The sequence below is a fragment of the Strix aluco genome, chromosome 11 (assembly GCF_031877795.1).
Source record: "Strix aluco isolate bStrAlu1 chromosome 11, bStrAlu1.hap1, whole genome shotgun sequence".
Lineage (NCBI taxonomy): Eukaryota > Metazoa > Chordata > Aves > Strigiformes > Strigidae > Strix > Strix aluco.
Window position 1 is genome coordinate 11,685,999 of NC_133941.1, and position 26,619 is coordinate 11,712,617.

At 38.1% G+C, this 26,619-nt stretch overlaps 1 protein-coding gene across 2 annotated transcripts; it reads right to left on the reverse strand.

Moving 5' to 3' along the window:
* Positions 1 to 1,258: 1,258 nt before the first annotated feature.
* Positions 1,259 to 26,533, reverse strand: CRBN (cereblon). 2 transcript variants are annotated; one of them, XM_074836072.1, is made up of 11 exons: positions 26,419 to 26,533; positions 22,886 to 22,995; positions 22,518 to 22,720; positions 21,478 to 21,627; positions 17,900 to 18,062; positions 13,585 to 13,647; positions 12,759 to 12,843; positions 10,993 to 11,108; positions 7,940 to 8,004; positions 6,293 to 6,424; positions 1,259 to 4,780 (listed from the first exon to the last, which is right to left on the reverse strand). In XM_074836072.1, exons 1-11 carry the CDS (start codon positions 26,483 to 26,485, stop codon positions 4,597 to 4,599), a joined length of 1,338 nt encoding a protein of 445 aa, XP_074692173.1. In that variant the 5' UTR covers positions 26,486 to 26,533; the 3' UTR covers positions 1,259 to 4,596. The 2 variants fall into 2 exon arrangements, with proteins under 2 accessions (XP_074692173.1, XP_074692172.1); XM_074836071.1 differs by having other exon boundaries at positions 22,886 to 22,998.
* Between the last annotated feature and the right edge of the window lie 86 nt (positions 26,534 to 26,619).

The following is a 26,619-nucleotide window of genomic DNA, read 5'->3' on the forward strand; positions in this document are numbered from 1 at the left end:
GGTACCTGCGAGGTTTCCTCTGGCACAAAGGCCAAAGTGCTGGCAAAGCCACCTCGACTATGCCTGCTTTGAAAATGCTGGAAAAACAAGAAAAGCAGGGAGTTTACTCAAAAATTATCTTGTTTAGCAAGTCAACTCAGAACTGCTTGAGAGCAGACAGGCAGGCTCCCACACTGCTCTGTGTAACTGCCATGTTGGGGCCAGACGCACGTCACCGTCACCCTTCCCCTAACAGCTCTGGGTCAAACACCACTTCTGAACCACCCCCCGAAAGATAAAACAGACAACATGGTCTCAGCTCTGGCCCAGCAAGGAGGACGTTTTGAAAACAGTCACATAAGAAAAATGAAGTCATGTGTGGTGTTTTGAACCCCAAAGCAGGATTAAGCCCATTTCATGCACTGAATTTAAGCCTTCTGACAGCAAATTAGATTTTGGCACCGGGAGTTAAGCTAAAACTGTATCTTGATGATTCTTTGTTAATACAGTTCACAGAACATTCTCTTAATAAAACTGATGAAGAAAACAGATGATGGGGACACATTCCTGGTGCTACTGGTTGAAACCCAACAGGACAGCCCTGTGAGAACTGCAAGCTCTGTGGCTAGAACCTGTATGTCTAGACTTCTCTTCTGCTTTCCTAGTTAAAATTAAAGCACTTAAGGCTTCCTCTAACCCTGTTTCGGCAGGGGTTTATGCAGCTTAACATTCTTCCCACCACTCCCACCTCAGCCCAACACTGCTGCTCCGCTGCTCACCCTCGCCTCCTCCCTCCCTCCCTTGGGGTTTCCACTGAGCCGGTCCCCAAGGCCTCCAACCAGCTCTCCTCAACGCATCTCCTCCACACTTCCACCACCCAACACCCTCATACACTTACCTACTACCTTCTCTTTGTAGGAGAAACTGGAGATAAAGGGGATGCTGGAAAAACCATCAGCGCTCTCAGACCTTGGGAAGTTAATGCAGAAGGAAACAATTTGGGAGTGAAGCTAAGAATTACTCAGGTGGATTAAAGCAAATAAGTGAACAGATGAGGGAGAAAAGAGCTCAAGATGAAGGACTTAACATCTGGAATGACAACCTGCGCTCTTCCCATGTTATTTCTTACCTTCTCTGTCCTTTGCCAGTTGAGCCTGCACGTTCTTTGGAGCTGAAACTCCTGCAGCTTACATATTACTTTTTGCAGCTAACCAGTTTAAAACACAACGTAAACCTAAACATTTTTTTCTACCCACCCCAATCACAAAAAAAAAATCAGTTTTGAAACAAACTGAATTTTATTCTTTGCAAATGTTTGCGAGCAACAAGATTTTTCTGAAAAGTTATCTCAAAAGGCAGACAGAGGAAGAGTTAAAGCAGAGAACGTGCTACCCTTTCTGCAGCTTTTACAAAGCAATTAAACAAAGGTGAAAAAACAATGAGAAACAAAATGAATTGGAGCACATACAAAAATAGCATTATTAAAAAACAAATGGTAGTGTATTTGAACATCTTTTAGACCCAGTGTGCAAGTGTCCTATGTGATTCTACCTATCCATCAAAACTAAACTAAAATATAGGAAAAATTGCAATATTACAGGCTCCGATTGTATGATGTCTTTATGCTATTGTAACGACGGCTTGAAAACGAGCGATTCTATGCTACATGTACTCCAATGCAGCCGGGACCTGCTGCTGAGCAGGGCAGTCCCTCCTCTGTCCCCACGAGATGCCTGTTTGTCCCTCCTCCCTCCACCAGCAGCCAGGACACCAATCCCAGCTCTCGTGTCAGAAGGGCAGAGATTATGGTGGGAGAAAAGAGAAAAAAATGACCCCTTTTTGGCAGCAGCCAGCAGATCAATCGGATTAATTAATGCATGAAGCTACATACCAACCAATGAATGTAGTAAATACAGGAAATTCTTGTAAAATGTGATTTAGCTCTCAAAAGCTTATGATGCCCATATTTGTCGGTAATAATTTTCCACAATCCCAGTCCAGTAGCTTTCTCTCCAAAAAGGAGAAAAGACGCACAGAAAATGTTAACCAATGTATAGAACTATCCACGATGCCCCACCTGCCCTGTACATTTTGAGCACTCACACATGTAGCACTGTAATGGCCAGCTTCACCGTGGCAGGATTCATCATCGTTATGGCAACCTCAATCACACTTGTTCTCAACCTGGAAAGTGTCACAGACTTCAAAATAGCGAACATCACACAGAAGGTTAGGCAGATGGGACAGCATCATCAACAATAAAATTAAATTAGTGCTAAATTTACTCCTGACTTATCTCACTTGATTATATTAGTTTACATTTGACTATATATACACAATACCAAAAATATGCCTAATTTGTATTCAAACATTGCCAACATAATGCCATTTTAAGTTGAGGCAGTCCAAAAGACTAAGCCAAAGACCTTAATGAAGTTCAGTGATAGCTGAGAAAACAAACATTTTCAAAGCCTCATTAATCAACACCCTCAGTGAATACTTCAACCAAATGGCAGCAGAAGGTACTTTAAAGCACCCTCAAACTTCTTGCCACCAAGGAGCCCTACTGAGGGTAACAGGAACAAGAGATACTAGGTATCCTTGAGGGAAAAAATAAACCAAGCCTACAGCTAAGCCATGTGTGTGTGCACACACATGTGTGTTGTGTGTCTGTGTGCGGGTGCATGTGCAGGGTGGGAGGGGAAAGCCAAGTATGATTTCAGTGGTTATCCAAGTACAGAGGTTTCACAGTCTCACTCTCACACTAGTGCTTATCATTTCAGCCTTTTGAAAGCTTATTACAGAAACATAATCAAAATACAGAATGTTTTCTTGAAGAAAATGAGCCATCATTCACCCTCTATTTGTTCAGAATTATATTCAAAGAAGTATTGCTTTTCACAGTTCACTGGCAAGTCAGAGCACTGCACACAAAATTAAACACAGCATTAAAGATGTCTACAGAGAGAACAAAACTTATCACAGAAGCACAGAGGTAGAAGGCTCCAAAGAACTAAACCTGAGTTACACAGTCATTAGTTTCTACACACCTAGCATGATAAACTACCTTAACAGCCTTTCAGCACCCAACACCTCTTCACATCTGGGTATTCTTTCAGCTGCGCCGTAGAGGTACCACGCTACCTTTTAAATCAGCTACCTGTCTTGTAGAGAGCAGCTGACTCGGCCTTTCGCGGGAGTGATCTGTCCATGCTACATACGTTTGGTGTAGCAGCATGATTGAGAACAAGCAAGCAGTGGCTGATGTCTTAAATCTTAAGGAGTTTTGTGGTTTGTGTATTTGACAATACAAGTTCTCAAAGATTTACTTGAAGAAATAAAGAGTGAATGATAAAGCTTCAAAAGAAAAACAAGCGTGTAGGTACACACACATACTGAAGAAATCTTCAGTTTCCATCAAAGTGCATTCTGAGGGGAAAAAACCCCCCAATAAATCAGTGGCAAAACCTGCCCCATTTTGGCACCCAATTTCTGTAGCATAGACATCACTTCAGGGAAAAAAAAAAGCGCACTGCCTTTTATTTCTCTTTTATTTAGAAACTTTTGCTCTTCGTAAGGTAAGGGGGTGATAATGTGAAATTTCACATTATGATAAGAAAGTGTAAAAGAAAAAAAAAAGAGATGTTGCCTCCCCCTTGTCAAAAAAATACTACTGAAAAATTGTCAGTTATGTATTTTAGAGCGTACTTCACAGAATCCTGGATGTGTATGCTAATAAACTGATCTTCACAGAAATAACTTTGAGAAGCACGTGTAAGCACGTTCAACAGTAAATGACAATGTAGTTTATGTTCTGGGACTGACCTGCATATTTTGAATAAATATTTTAAACTTTAACACTTCTAAAGTCAAACAGACTAAATAGATCAGACAACTTGTAAGGACCAAATACTTGCCCTGGGTTCCTTCAAAGGGCATCCTGTAATGCAGCTGCTCCAGCTGCAGGCAGCAGGAACACTTCTGCCAGCTACAGCACTGCCACTGACATTACCAACACAGGAGCAGTCAGAAGAAACACTTCGGTCTTGTACCCTCTTCGGTGGTTATTTAGCAAATATCTAAGAAACAGCACGAGCGTAAAGTTTGAAGTATTCCACATAATTAGAAACAGGGGTCCTCAGCAAAAACACTTTTAAGTATATTATGGAAAATACTCTGCAGCAAGTAACTGGTATCTACCATCATACATATATTGCATAAATTATACTCTGCTTATTTGTAATTTTAGTTTCCCCCCACCTTCTTTAACTGCAAGTTGATAGCAGTAAACATGTTCTGAAGTTATGCAAGGAAGGAGAAAGTTCAGTCTCAAGTCTGTCCAGATGGATCAGATCAATCTCTTGGTGTCTCATGCCACCTCCTCTCCTCAGCTGTCATTTTAAAGATTCAGCCTTCAGTTCTCCATGTGCCTCGAACAACAGTAATGTGGATGTACACCAAACCCAAATGTAGCGAGCCTGCTTGTTTGGTGGGTTTTAGTGTGTGGGTGTGGGTTCTTGGGTTTTTTTAAGTTTAAGTAAGCATCAGAAGCAGAACTGAGCAGATGCATTTAAGAGACAGACTACTGCCTGTTCATCTCCACAGCAGGTTACCAGATTACAGGCAGAGCAACGGCGATCTATCCTGGCCTGAGTCGTCCTCTGTTTCTGGAATCCGTGGCAGGAGAGCAGACCGTGTCAATCCCCAGAATTTCTGAGGTGACATATCCTTTTTGGTAGCTGTGAACTTCCATCCCATATGGTTCCCACAGATTCTGCACTGGGCTATAGTCCAGGCGTACCTACCAAAAACAAAATAGAAGGTTGATTCCCACATGTAAGGAAAAGACATTTTTAAAAATACTGGAACACAGCTCACTCATCAGGTAAGAAGGTAATACTAGTCTGAAGCTAGATTTTCAAAGAATCTTTGGGAATCAAGGCACCCAGCTCCCACCTAAAAACCCCACAGATCTAAAAATAATTAAATAAAATCAGTCTTCAAATAGAGAAACAAACTAAAGCACTTTATTAGCACATTCAACAGTAGGATAAAATGCGGTGTGCGTTAAAGAAAAGTCAGAAAATGGTTCTCAGAGAGTAAGTTACTTAAGGGAAATAAAAGTGATTTTTGCACTGCTCCTAGATTAACAGGGAACTGCATTTTCCAAAGCAACGGAGCTTTTCTTTAACAGTTTTAAAAGGCAGAACATGAATATTTCAAAACCCTCACAGAAGAAAAGAGATGAGAAAACACATAAGGATGAGAAAAATCAACTCCAGATATTATAAGCCACAAGTTTTCTTCAGGGAGTCTTAAAGCATGCATGTCTTGTGACAGATATGCTGTAAACCCTCCAAGTCACTCCTCAATGGGATGTGATAAGCCAGAAACCACCCCCCATGATCAACAGGAGAAAATGGAAGAGTAAATGTGTACATGCTTTAGTCAAAAACCTTGGACTGGCTACAGATACAGCCACATATTATTTTATGCTGCTTTAGAGGAGGACATGACAGCCAAAGGGACAGAAAAACAGTTTTTGACACTCTGGCACAGAAGGGACCACACAAAAGAATGATTTGGTGAAAACATATTTAAAGAATAATTTTGTGAAACTAAAATTCAAATAGTTTGTCATTTCACGTATTTTTAAGATTTAAATACTCAAACTTCTAATGAGTTTATCTAGCTTATCTAGCCACAAAAACTAAATTTAAGCTACCAGAGTGACGTTTTGATGCAAGACCTGTCATTATTAGGCAAACTTTTACATCTTGACTGTTAATTCTGCTACTGTTTCAGAGAGACAGACTAATTAAAAAAAAAATAAAATCAAAGGTAATCAGATTAATACAAATGTTAGTAATTTTTAGATTCATCTAACATATTCAGGTTTTAAATCTAAAAAAGTATTTCAGTAGAATAACTGCATTTATATATTCTGGTTTTCATTTGCACTTTATTTACTTTATGATCAAAGAAAGCTGCGTGGAAACAGTAATTGTGATTTTAGTTGTAGCTTATACAAAACTATACACAAAGAATTTGTGTATATACACAAAGAAACTATACACAATCCACATTTTAAAAAAATTAAAGAGAAATTCAAAAAACATTTTATCTGAATTTTTCATTTTATTCTGTATTTTGAAAAAGTCTAAGTCTACTTCCCTGTTTTTCACATGAACAAAATGATGATGTATGTTTCAAAAAAAAAAATAATCATATATTTACTATTCCACCATCACAGGAATGCATTTACAACCAAATTCCTGCCATTTACTAGTAAGATTTCTTTAACTGTTATTACCCAGGAAACCAGCTGTGCTCTGTCGATGGTCGTCCACTGAGATTCAAGTTGCAGGCTTTATATACAGTAAGGGTTTCATGGATGTACCCATGAGGATTCACATATGCTGCCATGGGTCCACATAAGGATAAACTGCAACAGACGATTAATAATTTTGTCAGAGTTCAAGGAGGAAACAAAACTAAACGCTGTCAAATGTAAACAGAGGAAAAACTGCAAACCATGCTTAAAACTATTTTCCATAGCAAAAGAACCACTTTAGGCTGCAGAGAAAGAAGCATCTTTAATTATATTATTAAAAATTGGAAGAAAATAGATATTAATGTAAAATATCATTAGTCAAATTTTTTCAGAATCGAAGAAATTTAAGTGTCCAGTGTTATAAATCCAATGTATTCCTCACTGACATAAATTACTCCTGTTTTCCTACTTATTATGACCCTACTTCAGAAAAGGTATTTAAGAAGAGATTATCACAAGTAAGGATTAAAACATTCTTGTATTCCGATGAACCTCGCCAGCTGCTTGTTAAAGGGGACGAGTTACTCGGAGGATAGCTGACAGGATGCCATGAAGACTACCTCACTTAAGGCAATTATTAATCTTTCCCTCAAAACCCTACAGCTCAGTATAAAAGTACATGATAGACTCATAATTTACCTGCTGCTTCTGAACAGCAATTTCCAGTAAAGCCATCTATATTGCTACTTTTAAATCTAACTTTAAAAGTAATCAAAAATGTTAATTTGTTACACTAACTTCTCATCATTCTTCTGTTAAAGTACATTATATCGACACGGCAGGGATCATGGTTTCTGGAATCCATTATTTGATTAGAAGGTAAGAAATGGCTTTTAATTACCACATCAGCTTCTATCACACTGATAAAGGAAAACTGTGCGGAGTCTTGCTTTGTTACACCAAGACATCTTTTAACCCTCACATTATCATAGGTGATGGACAGATATTAGTTATACTAGATCAAAATAGTGACAAGACTGCCAGAAGCAGCAATTATTTAGAAAGTGTATAGTCTTATCATCATTGAACATGGCAGATATCGTATAGGTCAAATATATAATGGGAACATACTGCCTAGTGCATTTATTAGGATTAAACCATATATTCTTAAAATAAAAGAAGTATCACAATGCTTAATGACAAACAGGCAATCTCCTTACATGACAACACCCTGGGAGCCTATCTATACCACCTATTTTAATCTGCTGTTGAAGCTTGTTGACACACTGAAGTCGGGACAAAGTGCTGAGAAATAAAATCTGGGATCTCACGAGCTTTATTCAGAAATAATAGGACAAAAAATTCTGTGTAACAAATTTATATTTCAAAAGTCACCACAGAGTGCATATTCTTCAGTGGCAAGGTGCTAGACTAGGAGGCGTAACACGGCCTTTCACACTAACTGCTGTTACAATATACATGGTGATGTTCAGGTTTAACTTTTTAATAAAAAAGCTCAAGTTAACCTGTTTGTTCTATAAAGAAAATTCCCTATAAATATTTACTTAAATTTTATTAGAGCTGTGGAAAACACAGTAGTTATAAGAAATAACCTAGCTTAACCTGTTTTGCCATGACAATGTTTCTGATTAAGAACCTCCCAAAGATTAACAGCAATAAACTCACCTGAATATTTCATTCTTGGTAGTTATTTCTGTATCTTGGCATTGCTTACAACAAAGAGATGTACACTTGAAAAGAAAAACAAAAAAGGTAATTTCATTCATTTCCAGACGCTTGTCAGCACAGTGGCAAATAATAAAAATGCCTCTCTCCTTCCCTCAGAACAGAATTTGTACCAATTCTTTTGTTTATCTGGGCAGGAGTCACTTACGTTTTCTCTTTCTATCAAAGGATAAATATTTTTCTATGCATTTTACTCATTTATGGTAAACATTGTTATCTGAAAGACAAAATGGTTTTATATACTTCCCCGCCCCCCCCCAATATCTACACACAGAAGAGGACCTGACTACACAAAGATAATAAATGAGTCAACCTTCTAAGGTCTCTAAGAGCTAATTTAGAAAAAACCTTTGCTCTTCTAAAATACAACACAGAAAAGGTAGATGAGTACAAATGCATTCATTAAGTCTTTCTAAAATTTGACAGTACTTCAGATCAATGGTTTTAATTTCCTCACAAAATATGTAAGACGTATTGATCTTTCTCTTAAAGATTATAATAGATTAATTTCTCTTCTACAACTTCTAGAAAGTACAATGAAACAATTCATCACTGACACTGCCCAGAAAATAAGCATTTAAATCAGCTTAGCAGAACACTACCATTAATTTTGAGGCGGTGCATTACTTCTACCTCTTTTTAAGGGTAATGCATGTGAAATTACCCAAAAAATGATCCACTGTATTTTGGAACAAAATGCTGTGCCTGGGATCTTCACTTGGACAAGTCCCTGTGTGAGTGTATATCCTTTTCAAACCTGGAGTAAATCCCAGCTTGTGCTTCTGAGTCTCCCTGAGCTCCGACTCCTGCACCCCACTTGTGTGATACCACACAGGCTTATGTCAGCCTTTACTCTCTCCTTTCCTCTACTCAGATCCTCTGGGCTTGTTGTTGCATTTCAACTTCCTCCAGTTCCTTCCTTGTAGGTGACACTGGTTCTGCCCCACACTTTCACCACACTGTCTACTGACCTTGGAGACTTGAGGGAGGAAGATTGCTCTACTACACTGATACTATTTATCATACATCAGTTCATTTTGCTTCCTAGAACTCACTTGGCCTTCCTCTCCTACCAGTGAACCCTTAACATCTACTATCGCTCACTCTTTTAAATCATTCTTACTCATAAATTATAATCTAATGCTCCTATATCCCTCTCGGAAGCCAATTTAGACAGCTACTTAATTCCATCCCTCCATTTCTAAACGTAATTACTACAATTAGCACTCAAGCAGAGTTCACAGAAGTGTTATACCTGTGAGTGAGTACATTCCTTTAAAAATAAGCACAGAAACAGTTAACTGTCTTTATTAACAGGAAAAGCTATTAAAAGTGCAATATAATTCACTGTTATCAGAGACATAAGAAAATGGATCAGGTCTTACAATCCGTTGTATTACTGGAAATTTCATTCTGAACAGTGAAACACGTTCAGTCCATCCTTCTCAAGTACCCCCCAATACATGCTATGTTGCCAGAGCACCCCTTCTTATTAAAGAACTCTGGCCTAGAAAGAGTGGGTCTGACCAAAATAAGTGTTGCTAAAAAATTGCAAAAACCCATAATGCACTTACCATTCTCACACTAATACAGAACAGTTAAACACATTCACAGAATGTCACATGTTGATGAAGAAAAAAACCTTCTGGTGTAGGCTAAAAATCAACTTTACCTTATATTTTATGAGGGTAACTTAGGTCCTCCTGTGTCTTTGGGATTTATAGAAAATATACAATGTACTGAACATGAACAGTTCTTAGTGGCATCTGAATACCAGAATATTTTCAGAGTTTCTGAGTCAGGAAACACAAATGCAGTTTAAACTGATTAGAGCCTCACATGAAAACCTGTCCATTTTTGTCTCAGAATTTGGAAGAGACGTTTTCTGTCTCCTTTTCTCTGTATATTCCCCTTTAGATTTTTGGTGCATGAACTTTGGGAAGAGGAACGGTATTAAAATAATATTCTGGTTCTCTTTTCTCCAGAAACAGGCAGTACTTTTAAGGCAAACAGGCAAAATTTCCACTGCCAGCAAGCTTAAAACCAGCAAGGCAAGGGTCAATCAGGATGTATAGAGCTATTCTTTGCAATATGAATGTATTAACAAAAATAGTAATTTGTCTTTCCATTCATGAATTGAATAGTAAATATTCCAGCTACCACTGTCAAACACATAAACAAGTTTACAGTTAAATCTTGCATTTATACTAATGGCTCTTTTCAGCATTTTCTCTTTGAAAAGAGAACAGCAATCTGAACTGCTGTCGGAGATGTTGCAAACGCTGTTCCTAAAACAGTCAATTCAACATGAGGTTGACTGACACTTAGCTGCATTATCAGTTATAATATATAATATTACTTACAGTAGAAAGTATATATTATAAAGAAATGTACTATGTAAAAGTAAAACTTTAATGTCCTACATTTAGAGCATTACATGTTTATGGCAATGGAAAGAAGGGAAGAAAAGTTTTTGAACATCCTAAAAAGTTAATACACATTTTTGCCTAACCAGTTAATACACATTTTTGCAAAAACCCTTTCAGCCCAATACTTAGATTTATACTCAATAGCTCAATACTACAAAGATTTCTCTTTTGTTACAAAATCCATGAGTTTTCATGGCACAATGCTACTTGACTGTGGTGTATTATACTGTCAGTATGGGGTTATGATATTCTTAAGACGCTTATGAGCAACACTGGACTTCTAGCACCATCTCTTGGCTAAAGAGATGCTGTGAGGTGTTCAAATACGATTTCTAACAAAAGCAAATGTGATATGTTTCTTGCCTGCTGCCAGAAATAAGTCTAGTATTGAGAGAGCGCTTTCTTTCCTAAGCAAATTTTTAAAGGGGAAGGAAGAAATAAATAGAACATCCAAATTCACTCTCTAAAAGCATTATTTGGAAATCTCATACACTTTTGTTACAGATTGTAAGTTACTCCTATTTTTTTTTTGTGAGAACAATTTAATGACAAGAAAATACTCACTTTGTTCATAATATCTAATTCACACCGCAGCCGCTGAACAGCACTACCTATTTTAAGCAACTGTATACGTAATGCATCATCAATTGGCAGGCAAGCAGCAACTCTGTAAGAAAAATCTAGAAATGAGAAAGTACCAGGCCTGTTAGAATTTTAGAGAGAAGTGAAACCTATTATTTCTGCTCAGTTACAGATAAGAGTGCTAAAACTTAGGTTTATACTAGACTTTTAGAGGTCATCTTGGTACATCCTTCTGCCCTAAGGCTGCATCACATACAGGTAAAACCTCTAAGATACTTGTCTAATCCCCACTTGAAGAACACCAATGATGGAGACTGAACAATGCTGGTAAGGTAATGGATTCCAAAACCAGAACAGATCCCTGGAGAACACTGTCAGATACAGGCTTCCAATTCGATGGTGAATTAATGAGTTTCCCACCACTGGTGGTAATCATTATGCTTGCACTTCCTCATTTTTTTTTTTTTCAAAAAAGACAGACATGTTTTTATGAGAGAAGAAAAAATTAAAGAAAAAAGAAACAAACACAGACCTCCTTCATAAATTACAACCAAGATATATAACTTATGTTAGTACTAAGAAAGTATTCTTTACTGTTCTATTTTGAGAGGGAAAAAGACATACTCTGTATATTCTCACTTTTAGAGGTTTTGGAAGGGTTTTTTTTTCCACATTTGAATAAAGACCAAAATTAGATCCAAAAATATTCAGTCAAGAAGACACACTTAGGCGTTTTTTTAAAAAAAATATTTTAATGGGATAATAAATTCTCAGGCAGCAACTTCAATTGGGTATTAAGAGGCACAAACGGTAGTGGACTTCACTGTAGCCATTCTTTAACTTTGCTAACAAAAACCTTGCTAAGATGGAAATCATCCCATTCCTCACAGCCTCTAAAAGAACTCAAACGCTGAAAATTAAAGTCAGCAAAATATCAGTGTGCTGTGAATCATGAGAAAAAGAAGTGCCAAAAAAGTACTGGATTTGTTTTCAGATATTTCACATGCTTTCCATATACGGCCCTTAGTCTAAGTAGCACTCCGGGCAAAGCAGCTGGGTAGTACTTGCAACCACTACTTTAGGCAAATCAGAAACAAGAGTTCCATGTACATCAAAACTGTTGAGCCCAGACCTGCATTTGGTGCTTAAATTACTTTAATTGAAGGTTGCAGTTTGAATTTCCCTTTTATTAGGCATCTGAGAGTCTACACAGGAAAGAATGTTTTTTGCCTTAGAAAGGCTTCAACTGAAATTTCCGTCTTAGTAGATACCAGAGACCTGCAGAGAGAAGAGACTTGTTCAGTGGGGCATAACCCCAATGTCTGCTAGGGCATGAAATCTGATCCCAGCTTTCTGTGATCAGGTTACTGGTGCTATTTTCCCTCATGTCGGATAAGAGGTAGTAAGAAGTAAGAACAAAGAGATTATACATACTAACACTTAGACTTATGTAATAATAGTTTTTAAAATCTAGTACAGTTTTGGCTCTTGTTTTCTTAGGAAACACATCACATTCCTCCCACCATGGAGCACAATACAGTTCTACTTCTTTTACTGAATGTCTTTTGGCACAGTTGGAGGATGTTCCTGTCTTTAGAAGCTCTATCATCCTTTTGTCAAAGTCAACCACCAAAATTTATTGGAAACTGGAAGCAAGGGATCAACTACAATCTAAGCCTTATTTTCTTAGGAACTTAAAAAAACACCTAAACCCAAAATTTGAGTTCATAAGCTCAACATCATCATACCTATTGGGTTTGTTGGAAGAGATTCATCTTTAAGATTTTCATCCCATTCATGTAGCTGCCTCTTGACTCTTTCCATCAAGGTTTCCTTTTGTTAGAAGAAAAGCCTAATTTAAATACATAGGTATTTCTGTTTTCTTAGGAAAAAAAAAAAAAAGGAAGCAAAATGTAGAGTAAGCTATTTTCCCTAAGTGGACGTTAGCTTTTAAGACTTACAGTACTTACAGACTCATTTTGTATCTACATACTTTAAACTAAGAGCAAAATAGGATGGGAAAGGGGCCAAAATGAACCAATGGCCCATGGTGGTTATAACTCTCAGCTGAGATAAGGAGACAACCGTTCAAGTTCTAGAACTGCACGAACAAGATGAGGACTAGGCTCCTCCCTACTCCTGCCTCTCTTACACCACCTACTTATATATACGTATATATAAATATATATACACACACATATGTACGTAAAGAAATATGTACTTTTTAAAGAGTAAACCAACTCCAACAGGAAAGACAGCCCTTAGACTATCCAGCACCCTGGTGTTTAGGAACTGACCCAGAGCCTGTGGGACAGAGGATCGAGTTTTTGCTCTGAGGTAACATAGCAGGAACCTGACCCTCTGTTATCCACCCCAGACACACGCTCTTGCACAAGGGAACTATAGAGGGGGAAGCCCTTCCTGCTCTTTTCATGGTAAAGGAAAAACTATACACATCTTTAAAATGTAACTTACGAGCCAACAAAATTAAATCTTTTACATTATACAGTAATTAGATATTAAAACATACAAAACTAATTGTAGATTATTTAGTAATACATAGGGTGAACTTACAGCATCATATAGAGAGTAGAGCCAGGGAGGCCAAGATGTCAAACTTGCACAGTGGAACTTCCTCTAAAACCAAAATCACAAATTATATTCTTTAACATTAGGGAGAGTTCTTGTTCAAACAAATAAAACTGAGGAGAGATAACCTGATTATTTAAAGATACATCAAATTATGACCATCAGGACCAGTACTTAAATGTGAAGCTTCCAAACCACTTCTCAAATGCACTGAGAGCTAAGACTTCCGTACAAGACAGACAATATATGGATTTTCTTAGAAAACCTGTCTCAGCATTGAAAGAATTTCTAATGCTTAGTAATAAGAAGTTATGCCTTTCAAAAGAGCATCTATTTGAAATTTAGACAGTTCAAAAACTCTAAGTACTATGAGACAGCACATTTGTTCCTTAGTCTCCACCAACTGTTGCTACTTTAGAAACCACAACAAACCACAATGCGAGGTGATTGAACTATTCATATCAATTTAGCCAAATGTATAATAAACAAAATGAAAGAAGGAGATTAATGGGCCGTATCAGGTATTTTACGCTGACATACAAATTCAATGGATATATGATAATATTTCTTAAATGGAAAACTAATCTGTTTAAAACCTAACTAAAAATACCAACACGCAAGTTAGGAGTTCCAGAGGATGCTTTCTCACAGCAGAACAATTACTGATTAAGAAAAGTTAGGCGATCTTAGTGTTTAATCGCATATTGTTATTCTCTCTAGTTATGGTATCTATTATTAATGGAAATCACATTTGCAGAAATGTTTACTGAACATCAGTGCTCGTGCCAGCCTACTGAAAAGCTATTAAAACCAGGTTTACTGTAACTTCACAGACAGTGAAAAAAATATTGTACAATATCCTTCTAACAACATCCTATGAAGAAAAATTCAGACCCAAATGGAGCACTGAGTAAGAAACAAATGTGGAGGAGAAAAACAAAAACAGAAGAAAAAAAAAATCCCCTGAAGGTCTCAATAGTTTTTATTGAAGGGTATTCTTTCAAAACACAAATTTTACTAATAGGAGTGGCCCGTGCTACTGTATCATACTTCACTGTGAATGTGACTAACGTGTTCATTTGAATTGTGTACGGAAATATCTATACAACAATACAGAGCACATTGGAGGAACAAAATATAAGTGGCCACCAATATCACCTCTAAAAAAATCTTCAGCTTGCGTGCAGTTTGTGTGTATCCTACAGACAAGAAACCTAGATTACAACTGCATTCCTTAACCACCAGATTTCCAGCAGTGTAAGGTTATTTGCTTAGTTAACCAATTCTCTAAAATGACTTCAGAATACTTAAATTTATAGGTTTAAGTTAATAAAAATCTAAAAAGCAGTATACTACATAACCACATTGCTTTCCAAAAGAGAATCTCAAGTTGTACTGTAAATACTTGCAAATTAAACCAATTTTCCCTTTGAGGGCAACTATCCTTATTTTACAAATGAGAAAAATCAGGCAATAGAGACTAAAATCCACAGCAAATAAATGGTACTTTGAAGACAGAATTCAGGATCACCAAAACTCAAGTTACTGATTTAATTAGCAAGTATATTTTCTAACACAGGGTCAGCTCTTGTATGGAACAGCTCTTATGTATGGAACTGTTCTTAAACTGTTCTTAAAAATGCAACTTCCATTTTCTGACATTCTGACATTTTTCATTATATTAGTCATACAGAGGTACAGGCCACCATATTGAAAACAGTCACAGTTCTACTGACATCAACAGAGTGACTGAGATCAACAGGGCAATGGGACTTACTCTGGTTCTGCATCTCTGTCTGCAAAACATGTTTTCTTACAGCGGGTGCACTGCACTTCAGCTATCATCACACAGAATCAGTCTCTGAAAGGGATTTCTGCCCCTGCCCCCCCTAGCAGAGTGTTTCTGGGCTTGTTAATTCAGATGAACTTGTTCAAGAACTCTGAGAATCAATAGCTCTTTGTTTAATGAGGCTTTTTGTTTGTTTTTTGGGTTGGTTTTTTTTTTGGGGGTTTTTTGGGGTTTTTTTTTGGGGGGGGGGGGGGGTAAGGGTACAGAGTTCAAATCCACTGAAGAAAAAAGTCCAAACTGCATCTGACAACGAGGAGAGTTACCAGGATTCTATATTAATTTCTGGAGGTAGTTCCAAAGATCTCTACCGATACAGAAACTTCAAGGTATCTTTCCTTTTATAGGCCACTGACTGAAATGGTGAATTAAATAACAAATAAATAAGCAAGCCACAATTTTAGTTTTTCCAGAAGAGCCAGGTTGCCCTGTTTCACTGCATCCTCTCCTACCGACCTCAGTGCTAACTCTTGTCCCATTAACCTTGCTTTGCATATTTGTCCACTGTTAATGACAGTTGGTCTTTGAAAAGCCTGCACTGTGCCCAAGAAAGAGCTAGGTTTACACTTGAAAGGCTTTTGAGGTGTAACTATGCTGGTACGATACGCTAGCATGGGACTTATCATGGGAAATATAATTTATTCCAGCAAAATTATCCTTTTGACAGTACATTTTATTTCAGACTCCTAAAGGAAAACGCTGTATATTGATAGAAGTGCACATTCACTTGTATAAAGGCATCTTTTAGCACCTTTTAAACAGCACAGCTGTCTCTCGCACAAATCACACCTCATTATTCCCCTGAGAAATGCAGAAGTTTGAGGCTTAGGCATGGCATCAGCCACTTAGGACTCAGGAAAATTCTGTCCTACGATCTCAGTGTGAATTCCCTGCTGATTTCAAGTACTGTCACAGCTGCAGTGATGCAAAAATAACGTAAACAAGCAAAGACAGAATTTGTGTCAGTGAAGCAAAAATACGAAAGTAGAACCTAATTCCCTAATGACAACACCAACACCCTGATAATGATTATTTCTCCTCTACCTTTTTTTGTTTGTTTTGTTTTTTTGGTGGGTTTTTTTTAAATCAGAGTCAAGTAAATAAAATTCTGGAAGCTCTCTAAAGAAGTGTAAAGTCTGCATACTTATAATAAAAGCTCTAGGAAGTAAAATTTATACGACCATGGAACTGCTAATTTACCCACTTTGTGTGTAAAAGCACCGTCTTCCACTAATAACTACTATGTCAACATATGCAGAGTGCATAAAAAAAATTAGAGATTTCTATGACCCTTTCCTATCTTGTCACCTTAAGTACCATAATAAGATTTAAGAAAAAGTTTCTAAACTCAGTTTACAAAAAAAAAAAAAAAAAAGGAAAAATAAAGGAAAAAAAAGGGGGGGGGGGAATTACATATTAGGTATCCCAGAAGGTACATCCATTGAACAAATACCAATAAATCAAAAAACAAACTTTGAAATACACATGCAATTGGCCAGAATAAATGGATTACATAGAAATACTGTGATCTGACAAAGATAATGACTAAACACAAAAGTTAGCAAGAACTTTAGATATGTGTTATATAAAAGTTTACAAGATGAAAGTGCAACATAAAGCATGCTCAAGACTATAATGTGCAGCCTAGTTGTTAGCCAACAATCACCTGCGTGGGAGTATTTGACTGAGTTAAAAAAACCCTTGAGTCTGTCATTCTAACACAGATCCACATTTTCTGTAAACAAGTAACTGCAGGTACAGAAGTTAATCCTTTAACTGATGCAGGTTTTAAAGCAAAAGTAGCAAACAGAATTGTGATTCCAAACAACTAAGATGTCACAGGTCTCCCATTTCAAGGCTGAAATTTGTGAGTTACCTCCAAACCAACTCTGCTCTTTAAAAACCTCTTCCACGCAAATCAGTCACAAAAAAGTTACAAAAGCCTCCTTACTTTCCAAACCAAACCATTATGACAAGTACAAAGCAAGAGCATTGGCACTGTCAACACTGATTGCCAATATTTTTATTGTCAAAGCCACATCAGTAAAAGATGCTTCTTTGACCTGCCTATAAATTAAATTCTATAAACTGTTTTTTCCACCAACACTTCATCATCTACAAGCTTTATCAACCAGCACTCTGAGGTGTTTATGTAAAAAAATAATTGTAATAATATGAATTATGTAATGTATTATTATCCAAATTATTAATCTAATAATAGTGTAATTAAAACCAAAGAGAACTAATACCAAACATGCATTTCCCCATTGTTGATGCTGATAAACAATCACACAAAATGCGACAAAAGCAGGAGAGGTTAGTATCTAGCATCCTAGTTGTACATCCTCTTCTAAAGATGAAAGGGTGGAATTTTATATTGATTTTCAAAATAACATCAAAAATTTGAAAAAACCCCAACAAAACAAAACCAAAATCCCACAACTAGCTTCTAACCTTTTGATATTTCTGCCACCATTGATGTATAGCTTGGTCTTGCCATGCTGTAGGTTTCGAAGACGGAAATATATGGCATCGGCTGAGAGACTGCAGCTGTACTGCTGACATTGTTGAAGGCAGCACTCGCTCAGGAAGGATTTGTACTTTAGCCTGCTGGATTCTGATAAAAGCAAAGAAAAAAAAAAAGGATAAGATATACACACATATACAAGAGTATATAAAAAAATGGATTTTACTGCTTAGAAAAACATAGGTATGTGTAATAGATCTAATCACTACATAGTACTATAGAATTTAAGCAGCAAAACATTTCACCAGATTTTGAAAGTTGTACTAATGTAAATCAGATTACCTTAGGGAACATACAGCATATCTGTAGCAAACCAAACACATACTATCCTAGAAGACAGATTATCTCATGCTCTTGGCTAAATTATTAAAGCCACTGTGCTGACTGGACTTTGGTCTACCTAAATTGAAGACAGAAGCAATCTCTATTTTCCCTTTAAAAAGCAGATTTAGCTGTTTATTTTTTGTACTGGTATACAGATCACTGCTTTAACTTTTTCAGCAAAATTTCTTTGTTGTTTTGGTGTTTGTTTTTTTTTTTTTCCCCACCTCTCAGTTAGCTACCTTTTCCATGGGATACAACAGGCTGTCCTTGTATTTTAGAGCACTTGATATCTGCTGGGATGGTGACAGCAGAATTAAAGACAGATTGGCAGTGGCTAAAACAGCAGAATATTCTACCATCTCAGCACTGTATTTTTAGATTTTTGTTTCCTCAAGTTACTTCTGCCGTAAACTAACAGTCAGCTATTGCATATCAGAAAGAAAGTTTAGCTGAAATGCAGTTTGCTATCTTGAAACCACAAAACCATATGTGCTAGGCTAGAGTTCAAAATCAGCAGAAATAGGATACAGACTCTGATCATCTTTTAATATCCTAGCATCAACCAGGTCACCTATTCCACAAAGAGTTCAGCAACAGTTATGTGGCTACTGAGAATACTGTCTAGCAGAAAAGACTTTGCATTTTAATAGTGTTATGCATCAGAAGTCCTGAAATATTGAGATGCACGTCATTACAATTTTCCAATTTTATCTACAGGGGCAACACCGAACTCTGTTAACTTACTATCAATTATAAAAACGATGTTCTGCCAGAAGCACTTAGTAATCAGTGTTTCACCGAGAACTATGGGAATTTTCTTCTTGCTAAGAAGCTAAATATTTTTCCCTCTTTATCAAAAAATTATTTTAGACCGGTAATACTTATTTTTGTTAACTGCCTTGAATAAATGAAAATTAGGAACATGGTCTTAATGAAAGTGTTTTCTTTGTATAGATGGAACATTACATTCTTCTTATGTCACATTCCCTTCTTACATCCCTCTGATGTAGAGACAAAAGTGGTAGTGAACTGTCAAGCTACAGGCTCATTCACAATCAGAACACTGGCACAGGAGTGGGGGGGGGTGTCTCCTAACCTGCAGGGATCATCTCCTCAGAATGAACTGAAGAACATAGACTCCAAAGAGCATGGCCAGTACTAAGAAGTTCAAGTTTACTCATCACTCCCCAAACCCACAATATGTGCAGTATTTGAAAGTAGAGTAACTCTGCACAGTTTAAGTGATTCCAACAAATATAGAGCTTGCCACGGTGAGAAAAACTGATCTCACCTTCTTGCATACATTTAAAAATTTGTATTTATGAATGAAACTTGTGAACATGCTGTGTAAAAGTGATCTCTGCTAGTCAGCAGATACAAAATCATCATAATAAAATGCTTTAACACCACAACAAAAATCACTGTACATCTTAACTGCTTCTGGATACTGAATTCTCAGTAACAAAGCTGCTGTTACTGTAGTTGTCCACATACTGCCATCTTGTGTTCAAGCAAAAGCTGCAAAATTTGGAACATGTTATTTGTTACCAAACGTTTGATAGCGAGAAATAGCAAGTATCACATGTATTCTTCATTTCTTCAGCTGCAGGTCATAAAAGTACATGAAAATCCTGTGCTCAGACCTTCCCCTCGGCCTCTTTCTAAAGCAATGCCATTATACTGAACAACAGCAGAATACAGATGATTAGCTTTAGATCTACAGATTTGGAGTAAGATGCTATAGGCCTTGTAGAAAAGATTACAAAAACCTCTAGCAATCATGCTAAGAATCATCACATGCTCACAGGATCAGTATCTGGAGCCTCTGGACAGCAACGTTGACAGCGGCTCACGATGCAATGCATGGTGCAGAGCATGATGTCAAGAACAACTTGAAAATGACAGAAGACGTGGCACACTCTTAACTAAATGTTAAGGGTCTTGGTCACCTTTATAAATGGACAAAGGTATTAATTTCGTAATATGATAAAACTGGCTGAAAGAGGAGCCTCTAAATATCACAGGTATCACACTGGAAAAGAACAGGATGAGAATATAGAAGAGAATACTCCTATCAAAGCTGATTTGAGTGTGTTTGACAAGCACATGAAAAGAACTGTCAACCAGTAACAGGAGAAGTAGCACATTTCTATCAGTGAAATATCAGCGAACAGTCAGAAAGGAAGAGGTAAGACTTGCTGAAGTATGTACTAAACTGTGACAATGGTTAAAATAAACAAGATTTAGTATCTGAGAAAATGAAAATGATGGGCTGCTTGTGGTTAGCAAAAATCAAGAACCTATTTTCATATTCAAATATTTATCCACAAATCTCAGTGTGCTTTTATGGTTTACAAAGGAAAAAATGAACAAGAGAAGTGACTTGTTTCTCCATTATTATTACCAGACTCCAGTCCTCCCCTTCCATGGGAAGCTTCTCATGAACACCACCACCCCTCTGGGCAGTTACTGTCCTCTCCGTATCTGAATCATGCAGCTGACTCTTTCTGCACACTCTTGAGTCTCAGTAGGTAAAGAACACTCAAAGTACAAAAATCAGGCAGCAAACTGTTATTAGCTGTAGTGTCAGACTCTTGCCTGCAGCCTTTCAGAGCTGCAATTGCACATAAAGTTATGAAGTGGAACACGTCTAATGCAGACCATCTCTAGGAAGGTCTCCTTTCAGAAAATGAAAGTTACAATTTTTCAAATGAATGGAAACTGGTTGCTCTCAGGGAGGTTTTCCACAAGACAACAGAAGGCACACACCTGACACTGAATCCTCTCACTTCACATCTGGTTTGAAACAGGGATGTGAGAGATTTTGAAATAAAGTTTTAGAACTTAGAATGCAGGCAAATCAACATCTTCTTCCTGACTTAACTTTCAGAAACAAAGTCATTTTGACAGATGTTTTCTCATACACATCAAATCAAACTACAAGTAGATATTCTTTAGAGAACTTTATAGCAAAGTTATTAACTACTAAAACATCAGTCTTAGAACAGGAAATGTCAGAAGTCCTTAATAACCGGAGAAGCTACTGATTAAGCATTCAGTTAATATCTACAGTAATTAGTCAATTGTGTGACTGAAAGGGCAGATGCACCTGCAGTAAAATGTAAATGTTTTGGTGAAACAAGATTTGGAACATGTAGAAATAAATACGCAATTTTCTTACCCATCTGACTGGGTTCTTATTTCAAGCACCTTGAACCTCTGTCTTCCTATTGCTTTCACTTTGACTGTTTCAATTCCATACTCCTGCTCTTCTCTGTAGGCATAGATTTCTGCTGTTGTTCCAAAATGTGCTTCCCTTTCACGTACATTACTAAAAGTAACAGAATTAAAAAGGTTACCTACCCTCCAAACAGTACTGCTCATTCACATGTCACAAGTTAGTCTACCTGCACTGACTGTACATAATTAAGTCTTATCAAAAAAGTAAATTTTGTAAAATATCTTCAACTAATCACAACCATTATTTTTCCATTTTAAAAGCAACTTCTAATGTTTTGTTTGGTTGGAGGTTTTTGCCAGTTGACTTGGTTTTATTTTAGGGTCTAGAGATGAAATTCTAGGAACACAGGGATCACCAATGTATCTGCATCTGAAATGCAGATACTGAAAGTACCAAAATTCTTTAGATTGACTTTATAAAAATAACTATTCCCACCTCCCACATAATTAAACCATAGTAAATTTGGGGGGAAAGAGAGAGGAACACTCCCAACTTCTTTTGGCACAGATTAGCCTTTCTCTTTTCCGCTTTTCTATCACCTCCTGTCTCTCAACTCTATTGTGAAGCATTTGTCTGTGTTTGTTAAATTCACACACAAACCAAGCAAATATACCTTTACAACAATACAGTTCTCAGAATAAGAATCTGATTTTTACATTTCAGATCAAGGCTTATTCTTTAAGATGGAGCAGTGCATTCAAACAGTTACTGAAATCAAAAGGATGCTCAAACAAGGCAGCAGATCAACACCTACTGTTTCTCTACACAAACATGTGATACTGTCAAGCAGCTAACCAGTAGGACATGAAAGCCTTTTTCATTATGTACTGGAAGACAATTTTTGTCAAACAATTTCAAACCACAACTTATGTTATTCACCACAGAACTGATGCAACCATCTGCTTTTGATTTAGTATCCAAAGAAATTGAGCTAAAAATACATGCTGCATGCTATCAGTAAACCCACTTGTATATTTTACCTGTATGCAAGAACAGCAAATGTTCTGTCTTTCTGAATTAAATTCCGCACCATGCTAACCTCTTGAGGGTGAAAAAGCTGAAGAGGTAACGTCTGTCCAGGAATCAACATCACCATCACGTGGGGCAACACTGGAATCACCTGACAGCTGTCATCATCATGCACCGTTCTTCCATGAAATTCTTCCATATCAGAACCTAAATACTGAAAACAATAAGTAAGGAAATGACAGTAGTATAAAAGGTTTTGGTGATTTACAAGCACAGACTAAAACTAGGTCTTTGGCTTAAAGATATTACAATAGAATTACACAAAAACAATCAAAATCTCTTCAAGACGTATTTAATGGACGATGTGTAAAAGCCGTACCACGTGTGATGTTGGCAAACTGGTATCAAAATTAATGATGTTTGGCTTTTCAGCTTCTTTACTATCTTGATCTTCAACATCCATTTCATTGTCATCCTCTTCCTCGCTCTCTGCTAATAAACACATACAGAATATTGTGTAGAAATCAATCAGCAAAGACTAAGATACTGAGAAAAATCAGAGAATCACACATTCAATATTCCCAGGCTACAGCCTTTCACGGGGAAGTAACTTTTGTATGTGTAAACTTGTGAAAATAATTTTCTTGCTGTTACAGCAAAATCACCATTCTATAGAAAGGGTTGAAAGCTGGTAATTTATTTCTGAAAGGCAAGAACAACTTTTTGTGGAAGAAAATAATAAACAAAGTCCGCCAGTTCCGATTTTCACTACAGTAGCACTTCCTTATCTCAATTCTAAACGTCTTCTGTCTGTACACAGGGATGCCAGATAACTTAATTTCTTGTAGGCTGCTGAATGCAGCATTTGAAGTAGCACAAACCTGAACAATATAACTTCACACATAAAGCAAGCGAGTTAAAAGCAATCTGAAGCTCTGTATTCATGCAAAGATTCTTTCTGGTATTTTAGACAATTTTACTGCTGTCAGCCTCTCCTGTGTGCATACCAAACATGCACAAATCCTTGACATGCACAAACCCTGCAAAGGCAACTACTAAGAAGGCAAACAATGACTCTGCAAAGGATTTCAGGTATGAAATAGTATTTAAAACCCACTACTTTCCTCTCATTTCTCAGTTCCAGGTGTCAGTCCTAAAACTACTTTCAGGCAGGAGGACAGTTATCAGTATGGTTTTTTTTCGAAACGTAAATAGTGCATTTATCTGTACAAAATCTGTATAGATATTTTAAAATACATTAAAAAAACATAGTGAAGATAATTTAAAAGTATATCCATCTCTAAAATGCTGTTTTCACAGACTGTTCTGTGCATTACCATACAAAATATGCCTGCATAATACTCACCCAAAACAAATGCAATGTAACTATCACACGTTTGTAACTGTATTACTTGATCCCATTTCTTTTAACACAAACAGTATTTATACACATGCTGTTTCTAAAATAGATGTTATCATAAACTTTGCAAACCAATCTGCAGGATTCTTACACCAATAGCTGCTGGGTAATGGATAATCCCAATGGTGCTGAAAAACATCATTTACATCTTGAAAGCTATTACATTACAAGATAGACATAAAAATACCTTTACAATAGTCTATCTACTTGCCTGCCTTTGCAATTAGTATCTCAAGAAATAATTTAGAGTTGAAAATTTAGAAGGTGGAGTGATTATCTTATCTGAAATGTACTGTAGCAAATCTTACAAAAGGAGTCTTCCTTCAGAAATGGGAGCACCACCGCCCTCTTTACCAAGATCTTACTATTTCTGAGAGTGGGAGGACAAGAGAACAATGAAGAAGACATTATAAGCTACATTTAGAGAACCTTTTCCTTTCCTCTTCGGCCTTCAGACACATTTGTTAAATGTATTCTTCACAAAATGTTTAGTCAATGGTCTTCTTGCTGCTTCACTTTTTTTTAAAAAAAATTATTGCACAGTTTACAGAACCCTCTCTGTAGGATGCACAGCACAACACACTGATGTTATGGATCCATCCTATATTGTATTTATCTCAAGAAATGATCCAGCATGACAAGAAAGGAGGTTACAGGCTCTCTGGTGTTTTCTCTAATTACAGAACTTAAAGCAATAGACATCATCTTCCTAATTACTGCAAAAAATAGTCAATTTCTACATGAAATTTCTCTTCCATTATATTCAGTTAGGAACCCCAACCACAGACAATTCCAAAACATTTAAAATGTACAAAATAGCCAGCATTTTGGTTAGCTTGATGGAGGGAAAGAGTAGGAAGTTTTTGTTTGGTTCTGGGGTGGCAGCACAGAGTGGGGGAGGGAAGCTGACTTAAACAAAAATTATATTCTGGTTTGCATGTACTCTCATCAAGTTGCATCAATCATTAGCAGTTTTAATGGCCTTTTAGCGTGAGGCCATTTCACTTGTTTTTCTGAACACAAAGGGAATTAACAGCAGTTGATTAGAAAGAACTGTGCCCTGCAAACTTTTGCTCGGTCTTGCCAAAAACGCACGCTAGCTGCTGTGTGGTGGCAGGGAGGAACGATGACTCATTTTACTGCAGCAGCACCATGTGAATGTCGAAAAAACACCACCGTCTTGACTCTCCTCCTCGATCACACTACAGGAGCAGGAGATGGAAGGCAAAAGAAACTGCATCTTTTACACCCTTAACTATACATTTCTGTTTGTTGATTATTTTATTTCAAGATTAGCAAGACCTCCAGTACACAGAAACAAGGGAAAGGCAAGTGCTGAAGGCACGCTGCGTGCCAAGGCTCACATTTCTTTCGTGGCAGGTTAGATGTTCCCAGATGCTCGTGCTGACCCACTAACACTACGAGATCTACTCTCAACACCTCTGTGCAGAAATGAGGAAATACGAACCTCATTTTAAAAAAACAGGAACGCGGAAGAAAATATTAAGGCTGTATTTCCTAAAATATTCAGGAAATATTTTCATATTATTTTAAATATACTGGCATAAAACGCTCATAGAGTTTCCTGATATAGGAAATTACATCAGTTCCTGGCAGGATGTACTGCTACGTTCTCCTCTGCAAGCTTATTCTGAAATAATGTTCTTTCCAGTTTAGCACGAGCTGCTTCCAAAACCATACGATCTCCTGTCAGTTTGCAGGCACTATATGCTAAACCAGAAAAAAACGCACGTTATTATGCAATAGGTACCCACATGCGGAGTTACGCTAGTGTACGTGGACAGACAAGCCCGGCTGCTCTACAAACTCCAGCACAAACACTGCAGAAGCCTGGACAGCGTGTGGAAGCCAACGCTGCACTCAAGCCCTGTGCACTGCTTCCCTGCTTTATTAATGGCATTAGAGGGCGTTTAAATCGGGTGGAGACTTTCTAAAAACACACATTTTTCTCAGACTTTGTTTGGTTTTAGAGAGGTCCAAATTTACAGAGAAGAGTGTCTGTGTTTTGCCCACTTTGGTGGGAACTTCACAGCATGTTTCACCCCTGTGCCTCAACACCGACTGACTATCTCTTCTTCCACCGCACAATTACGGGCTCAGCCAGCCCGGGCTGCCAGCCACCAACCTGCCAGCCCCAGAGTCAGAGGCCGTGGGCTGGCTGCAGCTCCATCAGCCCTGCGCCGCCTCCCGCCCACCGAAAGGCCGCCCCAGCACCGCCGCCCGGGCCCCCCCGCGCTCCCTTGCTCCCCGCAGCCTCCCCCTCCGCCCCACTCCGCCCGCCCAGGCCGGAGCAGGGACTCCCCGCTCCCCACACAGCCTCACGCCCCCTCCCCACCAACCCCCCGCCGCCCCACAGCCCTCCCGGCCGCCCCTTCCCCCCGATCCCGCCCACACACCGAGGCCCGGCGCCTCACGCCCGGCCCGGCGCCCCGCCGGCTCCCCCCGCGCCTTCAGCCGGCCGCGGCCATTACCGGGCACCAGCTGTAGGTGGTTCCCCATGTTGTTATGGGGCTCGCCGCCTCCTTCCTCGGCGGCCATCGCTGTTTACCCGGAGAGGAGCCTGGGAGGAGGAGGAGGAGGAGGAGAAGGCGGGAGGAGGAGCCGCTGCCGCCGGTTCGAGCCCGGGAACGGCAGCCCGGCGGCCTCTAGCGGCGCCTCCCTGGGAGCTGCAG

Excerpts from the sequence above, each read along its gene's own strand:
- CRBN (XM_074836071.1), bottom strand. The coding sequence starts at position 26,485 with ATGGCCGCCGAGGAAGGAGGCGGCGAGCCCCATAACAACATGGGGAAC. Across the intron at positions 18,063-21,477 it reads ATAAGAACCCAGTCAGATGG|AATCCAGCAGGCTAAAGTAC; the intron begins GTAAGAAAATTG and ends TGCTTTTATCAG. Across the intron at positions 4,781-6,292 it reads GAGCACAGCTGGTTTCCTGG|GTACGCCTGGACTATAGCCC; the intron begins GTAATAACAGTT and ends TGTTTTTGGTAG.